General features: G+C 44.3%; 1 protein-coding gene across 1 annotated transcript in view; it reads left to right on the forward strand.

The window, feature by feature from the left end:
- Positions 1–16,459, forward strand: part of GLP1R (glucagon like peptide 1 receptor) — a 57,235-nt gene extending 40,776 nt beyond the window's left edge. Inside the window, exons 7-12 of the mRNA XM_009640552.2 lie at positions 283–343; positions 4,531–4,600; positions 5,321–5,409; positions 9,931–10,069; positions 10,942–10,983; positions 16,282–16,459. Of these exons, the coding sequence (XP_009638847.1) occupies positions 283–343; positions 4,531–4,600; positions 5,321–5,409; positions 9,931–10,069; positions 10,942–10,983; positions 16,282–16,449 (569 nt within the window). The 3' untranslated portion in view covers positions 16,450–16,459. The remainder of the gene's footprint in view (positions 1–282; positions 344–4,530; positions 4,601–5,320; positions 5,410–9,930; positions 10,070–10,941; positions 10,984–16,281) is intronic.
- The last annotated feature ends 1,037 nt before the right edge of the window (positions 16,460–17,496 follow it).

A 17,496-nucleotide genomic window follows, 5' to 3' on the forward strand; every position in this document is an offset into this window, starting at 1 on the left:
ATGGAAAAGCTGGTATATGCCGAGTATGGGGGTGATGGGCTCCTGCTGTTCGTTTTTCATGCCTGTTAGGAGGTAGATGGGCAGGCAAAAATGAATTATTTTTATTAGTTACTTGCAGGTTAGATTCCTCCTCCCACCATTGACAGCCATCTGCGCTGGGTAGGAGCTGCAACCCTGCCACCAGTTAATTATGTTGCTCATCATTATGTGGGGGGTTTGTCCTTCTCTCTGCTTTTCCCTGTCTCTTAATGTCAGTGTCAACCTTGTCTCCTCTCTTCCCAGGTGTGCCAATGGTGTTTGTTGTCCTCTGGGGAACTGTCAAGTACCTTTATGAAGATGAGGGGTTGGTTTAGTTCTGATTTTTCTAGCGCTCTCATTTGTGCTGTATGTGTGCGCCGGCAGGTCGCTGTTTGCTTTCTGTTCAGCGTGGTGTGCTTTGGCAATGTGCTGAAACCTCGTATAATTGCTTCTGTTTTGTCTGAAGGTCTTGCATAACATTTCAGAAAGGAGCATATGCTTCTTTCTGATCAGAATTTTCTGCATGTCTGAATGAATCTATCCTTTTGCAGGTCAAGGAAAGGTATGTTTTGTTTTTCTGCACAGCATCAACAGTAGAAGTCATCGTACCCAACCAAGACCTCTCCTGATGCTGTGCCTTTGGCAGTAGCCTTTTACAGTTATGCTTGAGAGGAAGGCAAAACCCTCCCACAGAATTCTGCCTGCCATTTGTAGTGGTCAGCTTATGCCTAGCAGCAGAGATGTGATTGCCTGTTCTCGTTTAAGCTTCCGTTATTTAGATCTTCTTAAAATAGAGGTACACTCTCTGTCTGCTTACGTTAGTCTTACTGAAGTCAACTGCACCACACACACGACTGCTGCAAAACACAAAATACTTTTCGTCCACTCTTATTATAGTGGCTGTTCTGAAAATTACCTTCATATATGCTTTATGTACCAAATAGCATTGCAGTTTGTGGTTTTTTTTTTTTTTTAAACAAAAGGGAGGAAAGTGGCTTCCTCTTCTCAGTGACAGTGAGTGCCTGGAAAGATTTGGGTAGCTTTCTTTGTGATGAAATAAATGACTTTATGCTATTTCCTTTGTATTGTAAATGTACTATTTATTGGGTCGTCTTCTTACTTAGTTTCCAAGCAACCCAGCCAGCACTTTTGTAGAGGGTCATTTTTTTTCTGGTGGGTTTTTTTTTTTTTTTTACACCCCTACTCCCCCCCCCACCCCCAGCACAATCCTTGCTGGAGAGATGCTGCAATGTGAAAATTCAGTGTAGTCAGAGCCAGCCCTAGACTTTTTTTTCTGGTGTTCATGAGTATTAAGAACCGGGGTTTTTTTTGGTGTCTTTCATATTACTGAAGCGCTTCAGTCAAAGCTGCCTCTTCTGGCTTAAGCAATGCCAGGATTTTCTGACTTCCCTTTTCAAGGTTGACTTGATAATATTCTGCAGCAAGATTGTGGCTGTACTGGTGTCTCGCAAGTTCTGTTGAAATGACCAGAATAGGTATCGAGAACATGTGGCCTTCTGAACGGGCGATGTTCCACGGGCATATCTTCCTGTTGATGTAGAAAATGAATTCAAAGTGCACATGCTGAGCCTCCTACATTATGCGGTGCTCAGAGCTGATTTATGTTTTCTATTAAGGGAAACTGTCATTCACTGCCTTCAGCGGACCTTAAAAGGGGCAATTTTGCACCTTATTGAATTTACTAAATCTTGTATAAATATTTGTAAAATACAGCGATAAATAACCACGTGCAGCAGCTTCTTTGAAAGGCAAGATTTCTGTGCCTTGGGCGGGCATTTGCTGGAGCAGCCAGGGTTATCTTTCACGCTGTTTGCCATAGCGCTGTCACCATGGACGTGCAGCGGGCTCTAAATTTCATTTGTGACTTAACTACTTCCCTGGCTATGAGGAATAACTGGAAGTAAACGTGGTCAGGGCTGGGAATTTGAGGCAGTCCTGTGGACGTAGCCGTTTGAAGGAGGGACTGAAGCCTGCAAGACCTATTGTGGACTGGCTCCTTCTGTCCTTCCATCTGCAAGGGTAAACTCCTTTAGAAAGCAGTTGCTGTTTTAAAAAGTGAGATACTGAAAAAGACTTTGTCTAGATTACAAATAAAATTAAAGGCAGGCTGTGCTGCTTAGTTATGAGCCTGTGCCTAAAGAGCTGATACTTACACGTCTTTGCTTCTATCTGCAATTAATTACGGGAGCAAGACAGCCAGCCTACAATCTTTTTTAAAAATTGAGCCATTCAGCTGTACCTCTTCAAGGTAAAAAAATCAGTGTTTTCATTTTAGAAGAAGAATACTAGATTGGTAAGCAAAGGCAGAAGCTTCCCAGGAACATTTGTTTCACCGGACCAATTCTCCATTCACAGCTCCAAGGCTATTAGTTGCCAAGCATGTTTTGAGTGGTGCTGTGTGAACGGCAGGGATAGATCCCAAACAGAATAGATGTAGGTGTATTTATCTGTGTGGCAATCCCAGAAAGCACAAAGGGACAAGAAATCATGTACAGATTCATCCATTTTATTTTCTAGACGCTTTAATAGCCGTGACACTTTTAATTGGGCTGTAATGGCGTTTTTATTGCACGTATTTGTATAAATTTAGAAGTAGCTGAAACTGTTCTGTGCCACAGGAAGCAAATTAATACACACAGAAATGTCGCAGAGTTAATGTAAAGAATCATTTCTCAGCCTCTGTCAATATCAGGAAAATTTAAAATTGTCTCTGCCTCCACTGCGGGTAGTCAGAAAATTAGAACTCCGCTTCCAGCCATGCCTGTTATCCCACCGGTCTTGAGGTCTTCAAATAAAATTAATTTTAAAGGCTCTATGAAGCTGGCTCCCAGTCACGTGTACCAGTTAAGTTCTTGGGTTACTCAGATCCCAGCTCAGGTACTCTGACTGCACACAGTATGTACGTGTCTTTTTTCCAGTATCTAAAATGCAATTGAACTGTAGGTTGTGGAGCCGCTGGTTGCAATAATACGCTTGTTATATGCATTAAACTGACATTGAAAGGAAAAATGAAATCCTGAGCCCTTCTCGGGCTTCCAGTAGCTGCAAGGGAATATGGAATTGCCACAGCCAAGCTGCTTCACTTTCCTCTCTAGTATATGAGCGCACGTGGGTGTGTTGTTGTAGCCTGGATCCCTACCACATGCTGCTGGTTGCTCTCAAGTTGACTGTCCCATTACAAGGCTGGGGTGGATCTACTCTCCGCCAGCATCACCTCAGCTGAAGTTCCATAGGCCTGTTAAGTAAGGAAAATCAAGCATATATACGTTTTGGCAGTTAAGATCTCAAGGCAAAGAGAAGCTTGTTTTGTGAAGGAACCTGTGTTTTCTGTAGGGCAGTTTCACTGTTCATGTTTCACAGCCTGTGTAGCTCAGAAACCTGCTGGCTTTACTGATGACTCTTGCTTTTGAGGAACGCTGAGCAACATGGCAGGAGGCTAACACCGTTATTTCATAGAAATATGGAGAATGCTGTCGCTGCGGCAACAAGTGAAGTGGGACGCGAACGCTGCCCCAACACCTGGGCCGTTGTGCACACACGTGGCCCATCACGGTCGGGGGTGGCCGGTTGTGGCCAGGGTGGGACCTAGAAGAACTAGATGTACAAACCCTGCAGTGTAAAGGTCACTTCGAACCAGTGATCCCAAACTGTGGCTTTCAGGCAGCACTTTTCTTGTGACTGTTCTCCAATATTGCTCAAGGACATGGGATTTTAAAAAGCTAAAATGCGACTTGTGGGGAGAATGAAGTATTATATTGCCTGCAGCATGTTACTTACTCGGCAGAGGGCTCAGCTGGCCAACAAAAGTTGGGAACTATTGCTCCCATCTTTGATTTTATTTGCTTATAACTTAAAACTCCCTTTGGGCCTGAATCCTGTGCGTATACACTGAAGAAACTGGAGTTTGCTGTCTTAATTGCTTTCTCCTGGTTGAAATTAGTAGGTCAAATAGCAGGGCAAATAAAATAGGTGACTGACCTGAATATTGATATGAGAAAAGTGATGGTAGGTAATGGGATAAAGAACTAACAAACAGTTAAATAAGATGATATGACATTGGAGACTGAAGAGTAATAAAAAAAAAATGCAGAAAGAGGAGGATAGGAACCACACGGCAAAGGTCCGACTCAAACAGATTCCCCCCGCTTCTCCTTTCAGCCACATGACAAATGCGACCTTGGTTTAATGGAGTAAGTCTTCACAATTAACTGATGATAATTCATAGCAAATTGTGGAGGAGAGCTAGCCATTAGTGGACAAGAGAGGCCGGTGAGTAGCACCCAGTTAGATTACGATAGCTGCAATAGTACCAAGCATTCAGTGTTTCTAAGAAGCAACTGCATCTGTTTCCATGTCAGCATGATGTGCTTTCCTGGTATCTAGTCCTCAATATTGTTTTCCATCTGCATTGCTGCGACAGAATGAAAAGCAGGAGATTTTCGTAATGTACTGAAACTTTTTCTTCTTGTCTCCCTTTTGCCATCTTCCTAGTTGCTGGACCAGAAACTATAACATGAATTACTGGTTGATCATCAGACTGCCCATTCTCATCGCCATTGGGGTGAGTATGGGGCACGTGCAGCGAGCTGGCAGTGAGAACAGGACATGATACGGTACGGAGAGCCAACGAGCACGTGGCTGTTGTGCGTGTCCAAAGGCTAATAACCTTTGAGGGTATTGACATTTTCGTTCAGAAATGTGATTTTATGAAACCAAATTAGTTTCTGTCACTTGAATTCCCAACGAGCATTTTGTTTGTTTGATTTGGCCACACGCTGTCGCATCGTAGTGGCAGCACGTGATAACGAAACAGCACGCCGCGGCATTCCAGTTACCTCCCAGCACTCCAGTTACCTCCCTGGTGTGTGGAAAGCTATGGCAGGTAGCACAGGGAGGTAGAAGATAATATCCCAGGTATTGGGCTACAGAAGAGCAAGGAATTGTGTGGCATCGTGGAGAAATGCCATGTTCTGCAGCTGCGATACTGTGCCAGTCGCAGACCTCCAGACAAGGCAAATGGGACAGCCCACGCCTTTACCGTCTCTCCCTCCCCAGAGCTGCGGGCCAACCATCTGTGTTTTGAAAGGTGGCTTGTGTGTTCACAGAGGACGTATTTAGAGCGCAATTTCTTAGTAAGGAGTTGAGTTCTGTGGCAAATTCTGCAGCTGTGGAGTAGCAGGATGCACAGGGACCTACACGTGCATACACAAACCACATTTGTTGAATACTTATGCACATGTATTTCTGGACGATGAGATAAATCCTTCTTTCATTTCTCCAGGTAAATTTCCTGATCTTTATCAGAGTTATATGCATCATCATCTCCAAACTACAAGCGAATTTGATGTGCAAAACTGACATAAAATGCAGGTATGTCGTACGGTGGTCTAACGCTTTTTGTGCCCATCAGAAAGGACACAGATGAGGGGGTACGTCAAAGGAGCGGGTTGGCAAAGGCGGTTAAAGATGACAGGCCTTGAGTAATGCATGGGTGGGGTGTCCCGCATGTCACACACATGGCTGCTTGGAGAGTCAGTCCCCAGAAAAAGCCTCCTGATGACGCCAGGGCAGGTGTTAGACCTGTGTTACAGATAAACAGAAGGCTTGATCTTTGAGTTTGTCGCTTTACGGTCTTCCATAATACTGGATGAACATTAATTAAGCAGATTTTTTTTTTTTTAAACACTTGCAGACTGGATGTTAAGGTCCTTGAAAGCATTCAGAGGAGGGCAACAAAGCTGGTGAAAAGGCTGGAAGGCACGTCCTAAGAGGAGTGGCTAAGGACTTTGGGCTTGTCTCGTTTGGAGAAAAGGAGGTTGAGGTGCAATCTCAGTGCTCTCTACAGCTTCCTGAGGAGGGGAAGTGGGAGACGGAGGCACAGAGCTTTTCTCCCAGGTATCCAGTGATAGGATGCATAGGAATGGTTTAAAGCTGTGCCAGGGGAGGTTTAGACTGGACGTTAGGAAACATTTCTTTACCAAGAGGGTGGTCAAACACTGGAACAGGCTTCCTAGAGAGGTGATTGATGCCCCAAGCCTGTCAGTGTTTGGACGATGCCCTTAATAACATGCTTTAGCTTTTGGTCAGCCCTGAATTGGTCAGGCAGTTGGACTAGATGATCATTGCAGGTCCCTTCCTGAAATACCCTATCCTATCTTATTCTATCCTATCCTAATTTGAAAAAAATTATGTGAGCGATAGAAATAAAAGCTTTAACTTCAACGAAGATTAAAACAAGGGTCATTTTGAGTGTTGCTCCTTGTTGTTCTTGCCAGCCGTTATTGGGACAAACTTTCAATCTTGAATGCATAGGATGCTTCAAGCAAGATGTCACCATTATCACAGAAATGTTCAACTTTTATTTTGCAGGCTTCACCCTGCCCATGTCTGCATTCTTCCTGTTATTTAATCACCTTGCTAAGATTCATGGTCACATCTTTCATTTCTGCATTTTGGAGAATACTTTTGTGTTGCAGTCTGAAAAATAACATAGAAATAGCAAGTTAGCTCTTGAATTAACCAGCTACGTGCTGTGGTAGCTGGACTGTGCTTGACTTGGCTAGTTTGAAGTTGGGTGTTTCAATGCTGCAGCCTTCCAAGCTGGACACAGCATGTCTCTGGGTGCATTCTCATCAGAGGATAGAATTGCCCTGTACGTTACATATCTTCTTTACCTCACATGAAATTTTGGAAATTCTAATGCATATTTAGAGCTCAAAGCAGAAAAAATGACTCGTTTTAATGAGCTGTAAGCTTTGCTTTCATGCCTACTGTTTTTTGGCATATATGTGACGTTATTTGCCAGGGTAAAATTTGTGGTTGTAGAAGAGGGGGTATTTTCCAGTTCTGATAGCTTGAAGCCTTTTAAAAGTCTGACTGTAAATGAACCCTGTCAAGGGAGAAAGCCCTTGCCCTCATGACTTCAGCGAGCAGCAGGAAGGTTTGATGCCGATAAGCCATTTCTGAGGTGCATGTCCATTCATGTCTTCATTTTTCATGCTCAAAAATCTGTTATGTAAACAGAAAGGCTTTATCAGAAAAGGATTTACCCAGCAACAGAGCCTTCCTCGCTGATGAAGGCTATAGTCTTGATGGTCCATCCAGAGGTTGGTGGTTATAGCCAGAAGCTTTGGGGAAGTCTTTTACCCATAAGAGTCCAGTTCATTGGTATGCTTCTCATGATAACAAGACCAGGAGTCAGAGATTCCTGTGTCAGAATTTCCCCTCCGCCCCTTTCTTTTCTGCTTAAAGACACTAGGAAAGATTTTGGATGGAGGGAGAACAGAGCTGCTCTGTTGGAGTATGTTATTTTAAAGAAGGAGTGCCCTGGAAAGTCACTAGCTTAGATATGTTTGTGTATAGGAAGAAGAAAAGTGTTTTGCTCTCAGGCTCATCTCTCCTTCACTTCTCTCCTGTTGCCCATTCATTTGACCAAGAGAGAGCTCACTGTTCAGTATGGCAGCAAATCCCTTTCCTCTACAGAAGGACTGGAGTTGTGGAGAAACTTCTCCCCTGGCTCAGAGAAAGGATTTTCCTTAGGGAGGTCTTAATTACCCAGGAAGTCTTTTCACAGGACTTCGCATGGCTTCCTATTTAAGGCAGAGCTCTCCAAGTATCCGATCTCAAACAATTAGCATTCATTAAATGAACTGGGGGATTGCTGTAGAGGTACACAACTCCCTTTTTATACCCAGGCAGTGTCTCCAGAGCCAATTCAGCGTCAGCCTCCCACTTCTCCTCTCTCCCAGGCAGGTGATGGTGGAGCAGAGCCTCCATCACAAGACTTGCTGGTAAGCTGCTCATTTAAACAACCCCCCCTGATGTGGTGGTCTGCCTAGGTCCACTAGAGATCTGCCTGTCTGCTTACCTGTATGTGTAAACTGTTTCATTTCAATAATTGCTTTGATTCACCATCCTGCGGTCTTTGTGTATCAAGGACATCACAGAATGCCAAGGGTTGGAAGGGACCTCCGGAGCTCATCTAGTCCAACCCTCCTGCTAAAGCATTGGCAGGCCAGTGGATGGGCTGATGGGAGCCTTGCTCTTGGCATGTGATAAACATATGCGGCAGGACAGGATGGGCACTGACTGGGGAGAAAGCAACTCTACAGAAGAGCTGGGGATGCTGGAGGACAACAGGTTGAACGTGACTCAGCAGCGTGCCCTTGTGACAGCGCAGGCTGACTGCATGCTGGGCTGCCCTAGCAAGAGCATAGCCAGGAGGTCAAGGGCAGTGACCGATCCCCTCTATTCCGCACTTGCGAGACTGCTTCTGGTGTCCAGGTTGAGGCTCCCCCATACAAAAAAGACTGTGTGTCCTGTCCCTCCAACCCCATGGGACTTGTATCAGTTTTCACAGAATCCCAGAATGGCAGGGGTTGGAAGGGACCTCGGGAGATCACCCAGTCCAACCCCCCTGCTAAAGCAGGCTCTCCTAGAGCATGTTACACAGGACTTCATCCGGGTGGGCTTTGAATATCCAGAGAAGGAGACTCCGCAGCCCCCCTGGGCAGCCTGTTCCAGTGCTCTTGCCTGCACCAAGGCATTTCAGGGGCTGGACCAGGTGACATGGAAAGAGGTGGTAAAAACTGGATTTATTCAGTCTGGAGAACAGAAGACGAAGCAAGGATTTAATTGCAGTCTTCAGCTACCTAATGGTCATTATACAGAAGATGGATCTGGAGTATTTTCAGAGGTGCACGCTGAAAGGACAAGGGGCACAGGTTACAAGTTTATAGCAAGAGAAATTCCAATCGCATATCAGAGGTGAAAAAAAATTCCCAGTGAGAGTGGTCTGATGCTGGAAGAGAGGCCCAGAGGGGCTGTGGAAGACCTTGGAGATATTCAAAACTTGGCTGGACACAGACCCGAGTAACCTGGTATGAACTGGAGGTGGACCAGAGACTTCCAGAGGTCCCTTCCAACCTGATTGATTGCATGATTCAGAATAGCAGCCAACAGCCCTAGGGCACACAAGATCTACTAAGTACTGAAAGCGCGGCTAGTTGAGTGATTTTGTATCTACTGAATTGTCTCAGGACAGGTTGTTGTGAGACATTGCTAGGTTCTGTGGCCCAGGATAGCCCTATAAACCCCCACGTGAGGCCCAGGCACCTTTCATTACCCTGTTGGGTGGCTGGCATGTATGTCTATCAAAAGAGAGTTAAGGACCGTTCTTGTCCACGTTTTCCTGTTGCTGTATCCCTGAGCATTGCTCTCTCACAGGTGAAAAGTGTTTTATTTCAGGTTAGTTTGTCTTTTTTCTTTTGCTAGCTGTGTCTTTCAACTTGCAGTTTAAATCAGGGAGTCATCACTCACTTTAAAACAGTTTAACTGCTGGTAGAAAGCGTTCTGCAGTTATGGTTAGGTACAATGTTTTGAAGATTTAACACAGCACAGAGCTGGGAAGGGATAGCAAGTACTCCTCCCTTTGCCAGGGTATTTTTAAAAGATTCCAATTATTGATGGATTTTTTCATCAACTAGGTAGGTTTTGGTCATCTTTCCCACTTACAGATGCAGAAAAGGATATGCCAGAAGACAGCTCAGGTACAAGAAAGCACATGGCCTCCTCCTGACTTGGGAAGAAGATTTTCCAGGTGAAGTCCAGCCGGTAGCTGAACAGAGAGAGCTTTGCTCTCAGCAGGGAGCGGTCTGCAGCGGAGTGGCAGGGGCAGTTAAAACCTGTTGAAACCCACTCCGGTTATTTTGAGGATTACTGGGTTTTTTCCTGCAGCCTCTGGCGGAGGACCCTGCAGCACAAAGCGGTGCAGTGACTGACCAAAGCCGACAGTGTCCCCGAAGTAGAAACAGTGGCTCCCAGTGATCGTTGGGATCAACAATGATCTATTCAGTGTCATTGGTTTTTTTTTTTCTTTCTTTGTGATCTTAGGCTGGCCAAGTCTACGCTGACCCTGATCCCGCTGCTGGGGACCCATGAGGTCATCTTTGCCTTTATTACTGACGAGCATGCCAGAGGGATGCTGCGCTTTGTGAAGCTTTTTACTGAGCTCTCCTTTGCTTCTTTCCAGGTAGCACTCACACTCTGCCCGTTCAGATAAGATATTTTTTAACTGCTGTTTGGGGACCTGCTTTCTCTCTTATTCGTGGCATGTTCCCTGTTCTTTATACTTCTCTATCTAGCACTGGATATTACAGGATTATGACAGTGGAAGGAAAAATATGAGGGCTAATTTTTAATAGCCAACTTAGACGTTAGTGCCACATACTCTTATTTTTAGTGTCTTAAATCTACCACAGTGAACTGGTATTCCTATCCACCTATTAATATCTACTTCCAATGGGACACCTCAAGGCAATAACGAAATTGGCTGTGATTTCCTGTAATTTTATAATGGCATTGCTGAAAGCAAATTTTGTGCTTTATCCAGCGTTTTTGATACTCTTTGGAAAATCTGTGCTGTGAAAGGTACCTGTCTACAGCTGTAACTGCCTGTGAGGGGGATGTAGGTTCACTGTGATTTTTATTTAGCTGCTGCCTTGGGTAAAGCCATTTCAAAAGAGTCTCCTTGTCTAAGGGAATCATTATTCTTCTGGCTTCCCTGCTCGCCCACTCCTTCCCTGTTTATCAAGCACAGAGCTGTATTTAAGATCACTGGTAATCGTTCACTTATGAAGTGTTTATAACATGAGACCAGGTAAGGAAAAAAAAGGGGAAAGGAATCTTTAGGGGAAAAAAAGCCAACAGGTTGAAGAAAACAATAACTCCTTTCGCCAAAACCTCTCCTCTGCCATCAGAGCTGACGGGGACCACAGATTGTCTCCACCTTTCAGTCTTAGATGAGCCGTGCCGGTGTGGAGCCTCTAGCCCCTCTGCAAGTTCGTTTGGTGAAGCGAGGAAACTGCTCTGCTCACTGCTGTTCTGGTTTTCTGTTGATTGCAGGGGCTGATGGTTGCAATTCTCTACTGTTTCATCAATAACGAGGTAAGAGAGATACTAGTTGTTCCAATTTGCCTTATCAGCATCCACTATAGGAAAAGGAAATTGAAAATGGTCTTGAACTGCTAAATTGTCCTTGTTCGGGACTTTTTTTTTCTTATAGCCCTTCCTCTGTACAGCTATGCAGGAGAACTCCTCAGACAAATGCTGTTGGAAGGAATTCAGGCAGTATAATTTAGGACCACTATTTGTAGACATGAAATCTTGCAAGTTGTCTTGCTCACAATTATATAGTTTTGCTGCTGGAGCTTTTCTTTTATTAAGAATTCCAGTTGCTGCTCTTAATCTGTCTCATAGTGCTTCTTATTTGCTTGTTTTGGTGAAAGCAGGAGTAGAGCCCATTTTATTCTGAGAACTTGGGTCAGCTGGCTGGTGAGGCTGGAGAGTCCTCTCAGCTAATGCCCATACAGTTTGGTTTCCTTTGGTTTCACTGCAGCCCAACTACTTGAAGACACTATCGCACTCTCATTCAAACTGGACTTCGTGGCGTGGTGAGCTCTCCTACAGGCCCAGAAGAAAGGTAGCCAGGGCTCTGGGTTAATTGATTGCAAGTACCATCTTCTATGGCTTCCCTGAATCCCAGCCCCGTTGGGGGAAAGAATCATAGAATAGAATCATAGAATCATTTAGGTTGGAACAGACCTTTAAGATCATTAAGTCCAACCGTTAACCTAGCACTGCCATCCCACCACTAAACCATGTCCCTATGCCCCTCATCTGTCCTTCTTTTAAATACCTCCAGGGATGGGGACTCGACCACCTCCCTGGGCAGCCCATTCCAGAGCCTGACAGCCCTTTCGGGGAAGAAGTTTTTCCCAATGTCCAACCTAAACCTGCCCTGGCGCAGCTTCAGACCATTCCCGCTCGTCCCATCGCCCATTCCCAGGGAGAAGAGGCCGACCCCCCCCGGCTCCCCCCTCCTGTCAGGCAGTTGTAGAGGGCGATGAGGGCTCCCCTCAGCCTCCTCTGCTCCAGGCTGAACACCCCCAGCCGCTCCTTGTAAGCCTTGTGCTCCAGACCCCTCCGGAGTATGCTTCTGTTTCAGTATTGCAGGAATCTCTCATGTTACCCTCTAAGTGATGATTATCATTCATTCATTCAGAAGCCAGGTTTGCAAGGGAAGCAAACACTACTAATTTGGCAGCACGTTATTAAGTTTAATGCACATCGATGTGTTTTACACTCATGCTAAATCTACTTTTAAACACGACACGGTAATTCAAGATCACCTATTGAGAGGCAGGCCTCATCAAGGGATTGGAATCAATGGAAAAATGTTCTGTTTTTCTCATTATGGTCAGGCTAGAGTCAACAGAAAAGCAGCAGGCATCCTGAATTAAGCCCTGCAGGAAGCTGTTCACTTTTGTAGCTTGTGGGTAAGGTTTTGTTTACGTGAACGTGTTAATTGTATTGCTTACGAAAGTCAGAGGCAGGTAGCAGCAGGCTTTGCTCAAGCATGAATTAGAGAATATTTGTTTCAAATCCCCTGCACAGCTTCACAGGTGTACTTTAATCCTGCGATGCAGCACTGTCCACTGGTGCATCATGTATTTCTTTTGATTCACTTTGGCCATTGCTCGTACGGCCCCGTGCAGCTGCAGCCAGGCCTCTCGTGAGTAATGCCCAGTAATTTCCTCCATGTGATACAAGGGCCAAGTTACAGCATAGCTCAAACTTTATTACACACCCTGAAAGAGGTCGGCTTGTTTCATTTGAGGGAACTTACTCTGAAGTAGCCCACCTACCTTTCTAAGAGGTCCTCCAAATCTCTTGCTGCTATAGTTTTCCTGCCTTTGTAAAGTCATTTGTAAAATCTAACCACAATGTGCTCAGCTTCTCAGAAGGCTGACAGACGATCTAGGATGAATTATTTTGCTTGTTCCAACTCTTCTTAAAAAAAGAGAGCAGGATTTTGTCAAGCCCAGTCATCAGCATCCATAAAATAAATCCATGTAAAGAGTTTGATTAGGTCAAGTCTCAGAATTCTGTTTCCTTCCTAAACTATTTGAGAAATTTTTCCTAAAGTAAATGAGAAACTATTTTTCTTCTGACCGACTATATGTGCACCAAGACTATCCTTGCTTGCAATATGGTCTCTATTTTTATTTTTGTCTGTGATTCATTGACTTCTCTTCTTTTTCCTTAGCCATACAGAATGAAAGTTTTTTGCAGGTCCTGGTGCCAGATCAAGAGTAGAAATGAAGCTAGAAGTGACATTAATGTCCCTTTTTAGTTCCTACTTATTGGAAAAAAAATTAAATATGTTCATATTTCAGTCATTTTTTGCCTGAAGGATTCTGGATTTGCGCTGAAGCCAACAGCACAGTCTCATCAGATTGCCTGTTATCACCAATCATAGAATCACAGAATCGTTTAGGTTGGAAAAGACCTTTAAGATCATCAACTCCAACCGTTAACCTAGCCCTGCCATCCCACCACTAAACCCTGTCCCTAAGCACCTCATCTCCCCTTCTTTTAAATACCTCCAGGGATGGGGACTCGACCACCTCCCTGGGCAGCCCATTCCAGTGCCGGACAGCCCTTTCGGTGAAGAAATTTTTCCTAATGTCCAACCTAAACTTGCCCTGGTGCAACTTCAGACCATTCCCGCTCGTCCCATTGCCCATTACCAGGGAGAAGAGGCCTGAAATATGCTTTGCAAAACGAGCTGGGCTTAATACGACCAGTCTTTCTGCAGTCAGTGTTGTTCTCTGTAAGAAATACTGTAAACCACAGAGATGCTGCCTCTTTCCACCAGGATTAGTTTAAGTGGCCCACGTTTCATTCTCTGTAGTCTTGCTTCTCCTTTTTGCCTCCTTCCTATCACAGTGGAGGTACACTTCTCTCTTTTCTACCTTAAAGAATCTGTCCTGACTCCAGGACTCCTGAATTTTTTTAATTACTGCCCACTCTTCTTTCTTTTCCTTGCTTTTCATTCTCTTGACAGACTGTCCATTGAACTCTGCCACCAGCTCCATGTCAGACCTACTTTCCTTTCACTATAACTTGAGATTTTTTTTGCCAAAGTTTAACTTTTTTGTAATCAGATTCCAGATCCATTGCCACACTCTCAACATCCTTGCCCATTAGCTGCAGTAGGCTCAATCAGCTGCTCTCTGTGAGAATTCTTCTCCACCTTTAACCTCCATCTTTTTTTTTTATACCTCTTCCCTTTCTCTTGCAAAATACTTTACATAAAAATTTTCCTTCTTCCCCTTTCTCTTGGGAGCTTTGTTCTTGGTTCCCTCTTCCCTGTATAGGTTATTTCTGGGGAATCTTATCCACACATGGAAGTTAGTAGGCTAATGACTTCGCTGAAAGATCTGTAGGTTTACTTCTGTGCTCAGGAACTGCCTCTTTACAAAATCTCTTAACCTATTCCCTTCACAGCCTTCTAGGCAAAAACTCAGTTCAGCCCTGAGAGCAGAGCTGCTCTTCACCCTTTTCCTAACCTCTGGAAAGAAAACTAATATTCTGTCATTCAGATCCATTCCTAAGACATCATCTCTGATACAGTCTTTTGTTCAGGTCTTTCCATTCACTTCGTCTCAATCTTGCAGGCTATTTATATAACAGCTCTAGGATACAGCCCGTCATGTCCAGCCAGACTGAAGACTCATTTCCTCTCTTCGGCTGATTCCAAGATACCCATTTCTATTGCTCGTTGGCTTACTCTGTCAGTATGTTCACGCATTCTTTCAGGATCTGCCTGTAAGTGTCTACAACTGCTTTTTCCCAGTGCTGCCCATTAAACCAGCGTGTTTTCCACGCCCACAAAAGGTCCCAAGTACTGGGGTCGTAATACGGTCAATTCTTCTCCTGCAGACTGTATGGTCCCTGCATTTCACTGATTCCTTTTCCGTCTTTATCAGGCTGTTCTCCCTCATTCTTCTAAGCCAAGCTATCCAGACATGCTGGCTTTTTCTGGTGTCTTTGTGCAGCTTTTGACACAACAACCCACAGTTATCGCAGTAAAAGACCAGCTTCTATCTCAGCATCTTCCCTTCTGTCCCATTTGGTTGTGATACCGGAGGGACAGATTCTGTTGGCAGAAATGCAGAGGTGCAGCTGGGTCCCACCAGGACAAGATTCAGCACAAGGGCTGTAGCCCAGAGCTGACAAGCACTGCTAGAGGTAACCACCAAGGGAATTGGTATGTGAGGCTCTGCTCCTTTAGGGAAGGAAATTGGTTATGTGAGGCTCTGCTCCTTTTTTAGGGCTGCCTTCCAGACTCAGTATTTCACAACGAACAAGCAGAGACATACAGCAGCTGGTTCCTAGGAAGCTTCCCGCAGAGTCTGAAGGTTTCAGCAGCCTGGGTATGATGCCAAGCCTGTGCTGGAACTGCCACCAACATATTTAGTCTCTTGGTGGTCAGTACCAGACCCAAAAAGGAACTCTCCTGAGAAGGCTTACTCGAGTGAGCCACCTATAGTGAACTTACTTCCAGGCTGAAGTACGCACCGTAATGAATTGATTGCTGCCTTTTTCTAGAGTAAAAAGGTTCAATTTTATGTCCTCTGCCTTATGTGTTAAAAGCTAATGGAGGTTCATCCTTCAGTCAAGTGGCAAGAACTTTGCCCATGGAACAGGAAGATCTAAATTCTATTCTTGTTTAGCAGTTACAAGACCCTGGATAAACTTCCAAATGAGTACAGAGGTTACAGAGTTTAACCCATAACCTGTGACTGGATGAGCCTGGTTTTGAGCTTTAAAAAAAGCCTAGTATCTGCAACAAGATATCGTAATTCCAACTCTGAATAAATCTTCATTTTTGTATGAAAAAAAAACCCCCGTAAATATTCAAAGAACAAAAATAATCCAAGACATAATACTGTTTAAATCGAACCAGAAGTTAAAACAGAACTCTTAATACCTGTGGTGACAGTATTGAGCAGGAAGCCAGTCTTCTCAGTCATTTTGTGGCTGATAAGCAAAATCAACTTAATTGTTAGTACAGGTAGGGCATGGAGTGCATTCAGTATTGCAGCTGAATACAATTTAGAATAAAATAATGAAGATAAGATTTCCTGGTGCATAAAAGAGATTTATTTCTCCAAATAAAAGTGAATGCTGTCATTATTTTAAATATGGAATACCCTACAATGGACTAATGAGATAATTGGATAATTTGAGGCAATAGTATTGCAGGTTTAAAGCATTGCCAGCTTTTCTCACTAGTATGGTATCTTTATTTTTTCCTTGCTTCGTTTTAATGGAGTCATTTAAAGCTCTGATTAGCTCTACATTCATTCCTTTTGTTTCCTTCTTTGCTTCTGTTAGGTTCAGATGGAGTTTCGGAAAAGCTGGGAGCGCTGGAGATTGGAACATTTGTACGTTCAGAGAGACAGCAGTATGAAACCTCTGAAGTGTCCAGCCAACAGCATCAGTAGTGGAGGCACGGTAGGCAGTAGTGTCTATGCTGCCACTTGTCAGGCCACGTTCAGCTAAGGTTTCTGCAGGTGAATCAGCCTGAGAACAATGAACTGTATAATATACCTGAAAACCCTTAAATACCCAAGCAAGTGGCTTAAGTATGCCATCTCCAGCAAGAAACTTAAGCGTATGCTTCTCATTGCCTGCAGGCTGTTGGACAAAGGTTTCTAGGGAAAGCAATCTGCTAATGTAAGCAACACATCAGAGGAAAAATTGATCACGTCTGAAGTAAGTTAAAAGAGTTTCTTCCTATTTGCACACAAGGCCTCCACGTGTCCAGAACTTAAGCATAGCATTGATCCAGTCTGAAACCACAGGGTCAATGGCTTATTACTGTTGAGTGGGTGAGCTGAGTGATCGACTGATTAAATTACAAGGATACAGAATATGATTATTGCCAAAAAATACATTTAGACTTTTATGGGGATAGGGTAAGTTGCTATCGCTGGTTTTAGAAAAAAAGAACTTAGTGTAGGGCACAACTTGTGTTTTAGGGAAGCATCAGTTTTGTAGTAAGAGTTTCCCAAAACTATAGTTGAAAATATGCTTACCTATTTTCTAGGTAGGTGAAGAACAGCATCCTGAAGATGTATCAGTATGGCAGGTAGCGTGGTGTACATTTCTGAATGCTCTTTTCAAGCTTCACTTGAATTAAAAAACCAACCAAACAAACAAAACCCAAACCAAAACCAGTATCTGGTAGGGGCCTCTTCTGCTATTAATAGGCGCATGTTCTCTCTATTGACATGGATGGAAATATCCCCTGAATGCACGGCCCTTCCGTCTTTATATGGCACTCTGTCCCTCCCAGTTGGCACACGGGTGTTAAGAGGGACAGGATAATGACTTGTGCTTCAAGAGGATGTTTTCTTTCTAAGCTATGCTGTGCTTCGTGTGGGTGTGAGCACGCAGAAGCGGGTTCGTGGCCATAGCTGGCTCTTACCAGACTTCGGTAAGATTTGGTTGTTCACACTGTGGGGCTCACTTTTGTTTCTCCTCCAGCCTTGTTTTCTCCAGCCCAGAGACACCCGCAAGGTGCTGCCAGCACAGCAGTGGGAGGCA

The sequence above is a fragment of the Egretta garzetta genome, unplaced genomic scaffold (assembly GCF_000687185.1).
Source record: "Egretta garzetta isolate BGI_Z169 unplaced genomic scaffold, ASM68718v1 scaffold200, whole genome shotgun sequence".
Taxonomy (NCBI): domain Eukaryota; kingdom Metazoa; phylum Chordata; class Aves; order Pelecaniformes; family Ardeidae; genus Egretta; species Egretta garzetta.